This window comes from Macrotis lagotis, chromosome 2 (assembly GCF_037893015.1).
Source record: "Macrotis lagotis isolate mMagLag1 chromosome 2, bilby.v1.9.chrom.fasta, whole genome shotgun sequence".
In the NCBI taxonomy this organism is placed as follows: Eukaryota; Metazoa; Chordata; class Mammalia; order Peramelemorphia; family Peramelidae; genus Macrotis; species Macrotis lagotis.
In genome coordinates, this window is record NC_133659.1 from 169,590,541 (window position 1) to 169,596,540 (window position 6,000).

General features: G+C 44.7%; 1 protein-coding gene across 1 annotated transcript in view; it reads right to left on the reverse strand.

The window, feature by feature from the left end:
- The window catches only part of APPBP2 (amyloid beta precursor protein binding protein 2), a 65,470-nt gene extending 60,442 nt beyond the window's left edge, over positions 1 to 5,028 (reverse strand). The window contains exon 1 of the mRNA XM_074223540.1: positions 4,816 to 5,028. Coding sequence (XP_074079641.1) covers positions 4,816 to 4,953 — 138 coding nt within the window. The 5' untranslated portion in view covers positions 4,954 to 5,028. The remainder of the gene's footprint in view (positions 1 to 4,815) is intronic.
- Positions 5,029 to 6,000: the final 972 nt, after the last annotated feature.

Sequence of the window (6,000 nt, forward strand, 5' to 3'; positions counted from 1 at the left end):
GATTATGTTTACAATGTATTTCTGAGTGGTATATACTTTTCTCTTGGTTCTGTTTACTTCATTCCACATCAATTAATACAAGTCTTCCCAGATTTCTCTTAATTCATCCTCTTTTAACAGGCCAATAGCATTCCAGTTCATTCATATTCCCCTAACTTGTTGAGCCATTCTCCAATTGATAACCATCACCTTATTTTTCAATTTTTTTCTTATGATGATGCTTGCCTTTCATTCTCAAAGAAAATCATGATATCAGGGAGGTGATACCATGATAGGCACATGCATTGAATTTGAGTGAGGGGGTGCTGTGCTATAAGTAAGTAGCCTCACTTTCTTGTCCAGAGTCACGTGGTCAGATATGAATCAGGATAACTGGAGATGGCCTTGGATGTGAGGCAATCAAGGTTAAGTGACTTGTCCAAGGTCACACAGCTAGTACCTGGCAAGTGTCTGAGGCTAGATTCCAACTCCTGTCCTCCTGACTCCAAAGCCAGTGTTCTATATCCTCTGTACCACCTAGCTGCCCAATGGTATGGCTGAGTCAAAGGGCATACAGTTTAATTCCTTTTTAAATGACAATTTATAAGGCATTTTTTTGTGCACAAAAAGGTTTGTTGATTAATACAAAGTCCAATTATGTTAAACAAATGATTTGAAGCAAGACTCTCATTTCTTAGCAGAGAGGTAGGCAAGCAACAGGTTCACAATGAGGCATACACAATTTGGATCAGGGGGTCAGTTTTTTCATATTTTTCATTTGATTATACTTATTGTTATAAGGAAGTTGTTAAGGGGAGTTGTGGGGCAGAGAGAGGGTCACTGAGAAGTGACATTAATATTAACCAAGTCTGCAAAATAGAATCCTAAGAAATTAATAAAGATCACAAAGTAACCTTTAACTTAAAATCTATTCTTATTCCATACCCAATTCGAACAAGCTTAGCATCAAGTTTCCTAATACACTTGAAAATTAGAGGGAAAAAGGAAAAGGAAGAAGTAGTAGCAGATGTCTCCTAAAACATTATAGAAAAATGGAGGTATTCAGTGAAAAGGCAAGCAACCTTATAAAACTAAGACTCACTATATTATGCTTATAATTATGACCCTGTGTAATCAAAAAAAAAAGTTCCTATTCCAACCTGATCTGAGAAAAGGAAAAGAGGATCTATCTGGAGAAAACAATGATAATTACGTTATTTCAGCAGCTAACGTGCTCTATTCACCTAAATGTAGTGCCACAAAATGATAAATGTAAAATCCATGAAAAAAATATGGAAATAGCAATATGAAATTAAGGGATTTGGGGCTTAGATAGCTCAAGGGACATGCTATCCTCCCTTCCTACTGGGTTTATACAATCCAGCAGTCCAATATGGTTCACTTTTAGTTTCCTATCCTTCACCAAGTTTTTCAAGCTGCTGTTTCCTTTGCTTGTAATTTGCATTCCCAGAACTTAACACAATGCCTAGTAAAAGTGCCTAAATAAACGCTTTATCTATATATTTCTAAGTGTCTTGCAATTGTTGTAGTTGGTAAGATCTAAGTTTGCTCCTCTTTATGTCCTTGGATTTTTATTGCATCCTTGACCTTTATTGCTCTTAAAGGTTTTTCCATATGGAGACTTCCCCAGTATCAATACTACTTTTTTAACCAACAGAAGACTTATTCTTAGAGCTCCTTCAATTCATCCTCCAAAAATTACTAGGATGTTTTTCCTCTGCCTTTCCATAGCTGCCATGTCTGTGACAAACAGATTTCCTGGACAAGTCTACTAAGAAAAGAGGCTATAGGCTCCCTCCTTTATTCCTATTCTCAGCTCTGGTCTACTTTAAGTTCCTATTATCATACTTCCAAGGCTCAGATCCACTCCATTCAATCAACTATCCCCATAAATATCAAAATTCGGTCATCTTAAATGTAATTATGTCAATAAACTTGTGCAATATATGTTTGGGAATCAAGAGAAACTAGGCTTGAATACTGGTTCTCCCACTTACTACCTGAGTTACCTTAAAGTCAATCATTTTCCCTTTCTGGGTCTCTTGTTAATTTATCTGTAAAACAAGGGGAGGTAAGATTATATAATACATAAGTCTCTTTCATGTTTAAAACTATACACCTAAATAGTGTATGGTTGGTATTGTCAAAGAAATATCCACACTATGAACATGAAAATATCTTCAAATGTTGAACAAAAATTCTTAACCTTGCTCAACTGACCAGGCTGTTTCTAAATGACTACCAACAACAAGAGTTGTAATTTGGTAAATGTTATAATTGAGAAAAAATTATTGAACTGTTTAAAGGTACTGACACCCAAAAAAAGTCTCATAAATAACCAAAGTCATTAAGTATGAATGAAGTAAGCAAAAACAAGAGAGGAATATATATACAACTATAAAAGACAACTTAATGTCCAATCTTGGTGTTGAAAGAACAGTTAAAACATTTCTCAGCAGAAAGGTAGGGAACTGCAGTAAAGGAATATAGCTTAACTGTTTATTAGAAGGAAGGGAGCCTTCAGGAATGACTGAAGCATAAAAGAATTTTTTTTTAAATTTAAAAACTGAAAGTTTTGCAATTGTAGGGGTCAAACTCTTTATATATGTACATGAGTATTATACTTCAATAGAAAATATCATTATAAGGGCAGCTAGGTGGCGCAATGAATAGAGCATCAGCCCTGGAGTCTGAAGTACCTGAGTTCAAATCCGACCTCAGACACTTAGTAATTACCTAGCTGTATGGCCTTGGGCAAGCCACTTAACCCCATTTGCCCTGCCAAAAAAAAAAAAAGAAAAGAAAAGAAAATATTATACAGTATTGATATTGTATTGATAAAGTAAGGTTTTACTATACAACGTTCCTTACTTTTTTCTCCTCCTCATTTCAATCTCCTACTAAAGAAACTTTAAATACATTAATTTCACAAGAGATGTCTTTGTCAGGTAGAGAGCACTGAAAACCATAACTACAAAACAGAATTAAATGACATGCCATTTTTAATAAATGTTTTTTTGTTAAAACTCAAGATGGACATTAGTACTTAAGACTTGTACAATCTTGGTTTTTTTACAGTCAATCTGCGTATCTTAACTTGTTTAAAACCTGATCCTAACAGGCCATCAATAATTACGGATGTGGGCTATATCAAGAAAGTAAACAGATGTGAAATCAACAATACAAATAAACAATCACATTAAATTTTACTCAAAGATCATTAAATTGATTCCACAAATACTATCTGAAAAGATAACCAGAAAATGACCAAATACAATAAATACTAATGAATGAGGTTGTTAACTGAACTGGGTACAATTCCCAAGTCCCTAAATGCTTTAAAAGTTAGAGAGAAAAGTAGGAAGAAATCTAAAATAGGAAGAACTATCCCTTAGGACTTTTTTCAAATTAAATACGTGACAAACCCAGTGATTTTGTACATGCAACTAAAGTGACCTCTAATTTATTGGGAGCCCCTCCACCAAGAAAACACAGGTCCAGTCCCTATTCCTAATATAATCTCAAAGGCTGTAGATAAAAGGTCTCAGATCTCTCCAGTCCATAGGTATACCAAATGTGAATGAAAACCAGAGAAGTATTAAGAGATGATCAAAAGTTAGTGATATTCCTCTTAAGAAAATTTACTATCTCACAATACTGACTTAAAATTTAATATATCTATTCATGAACTGAGTTGTTTAAACTACATGAATAAACAACATTTTTTCAGCAGCAAATAGTTTTAATTATCAGTGAAGTCTGACAGTATACAACCAAATATTTTTAGAGACTTCCAATGACACACAATCAATCTCTCCCCCTCCCTTGGAGGACAATAAAAAAGTTATTTTTAAAAGGTGACAAGGGTAAATAAAATGATCGAGAGAAATATTCAGTTAAAAATACAGATTTAGTTAGCCAATGCAATAATATGGAGTTAACTATCCTAAACTTCTTTAGTATTATACGATTAGTAAGTGCTATTACGTAGAACCAAAATGCAGCTGTCAAATATTTGGAAAAACTCATCTTTACCTGTGGCAGAAAGCGACTACATTTAGCAGAATGTGTTAAGTCAGTTGCTAGTTAATGGAGAACATTATGAGGGTAAAAAAGAGTACCCCACTTCCCAACTTACCCCGTCGCATCCCCCCCATCCTAACTTTTTTCTTTAATCAATCAGTGAGGGAGTAGGTTGGTTTAGAAAAATGAGAAATTAAGATTACAGGAGTGAAAAAAAAATAAGAAACAAAATAACATTTTCCTACAAATTATGTATGGTTAAATACCACAGAAGAGGGAAAAAAAGTCAATGAAAGAAATTATATTTATTTGCCTGCACTGGAAAGTATAGGTTTTAAATGATCCCAGTAAGAAAGAGATGATGAATAACTCCAGGGGTCACAGTTAAGTTTTGGGGCAAGAACAGGACCACTGGCTGGCAATCCGCAGTCTCTCCAGAACGCTGGGCAAAGGCGTCCTGGCCTTGGGACACTTGGCCTTAAACCCGACGGCAAAAACGGTTTGGGGCGGGAGAGCAGCCTCCGGGGGACCCCTTCCCTCCCGGCCCACCAGTGGATGCCCCTCCTAAACGGCGCGTGGGCCCAAAGGGGGCGCTTCGGGGCTGAAGGCGCGCCAAGCAGCCGAGCCCCCTCGGGCCGGCGGGGGAGGCGGATGGCGCCCGGGCCCGGAGGAGCCGGAGCCGGGGCCGGGGCTGGGGCCGGGGCCGGGGCCGGGGCCGGGGCCGGGCCGGGGCACAGGGCCCGCCGCGGAGGGGGAGGGGCCGCGGGCGCGGGGCCGAGGGGCCGCACTGACCTTGTAGTACACGTCGAACTGGATGTTCTCGGGCAGGGAGCGGATGTCGCGGCGGGAGCGGCTGTAGTTGTCCACCACGGCCGAGATGGCGGTGTTGTAGAGCGTCTCCGGGACCCACTCCAGCTCCACCGCCGCCATCTTCCTTCCCTCCTCCTGCTCGCCCTCCTCCCCCGGCGGCCGCCGCTCCCGCTGCTGCTCCCGCTCCCGCCGCGCCCAAGGCCCGGGCTGCGCCTGCGGCCGCTCCGGCTCCGGCTCCTCCGGGGGCCGCCGCTGCCTGGGCCGCTGCCTGGGCCGCCGCCTCCGCCGCCGCCGCCGGCCCCCGCCTCCCTCCGTGCCGAGCTCCTCCCCTGGCCCCGGAGGACTCGGCTGGGCGGCGGCAGTCACGCGGGAGGACTCGGCCCACAGCGGGAGGGCGAGGGCGGCCCCGGGGGACCAGGCGGCCGCTGCCGGGGGAGGGAGGGGGAGGGAGAGGGCCGGGCCCGGGCGGAGGCCTCACATTCCGGGCTGGAGGGAAACCGGCCGATCCAGAGCGAGTCCGGGCACTGCAGGGGGCGGGGCCGCGGGGCCGGCGTGATGGCGTCACGGCGCCCCGAGGCTCCGGGACCGGGCGGGGGGGGGGCGCGGGGGGGGCGTGATGGCGTCACGGCGCCCTGAGGCTCCGGGACCGGGCGGGGGGGGGGCGCGGGGGGGGGGGCGTGATGGCGTCACGGCGCCCTGAGGCTCCGGGACCGGGCGAGGGGGGGGCGGCGGGGGGGGGGGGGCGTGATGGCGTCACCGAGCCCTGAGGCTCCGGGACCGGGCGAGGGGGGGGGCGCGGGGGGGGGGGCGTGATGGCGTCACCGAGCCCTGAGGCTCCGGGACCGGGCGGGGGGGGGGGGGGGGGGGGGTGGCGCCGCCGCCGGGCCCTTTGCAAGACAGCCCAGGAGAAAACGCGGAGCGCCAAATGCACAGGGTAAGGTTTGTGAGGGGCACAGGGCAGCAGCGTGGCCATTGGGGGACCTCCAACTCAATTTCTGACTTCCGCAAATTTTTTGGCGAAGCCGGAATTGTTTCGTAAAGAAAGACCAGAGGAGTTAGAGCAAAGGTCAAGAGTTATTTCAGGGAGGAAAATACAGAGAAAGAGGGGAGAAGAGAGAAAAATATTTGTCAGGGAGATGGACAGCAGTGCTCGCTCCAAAAGCGAAT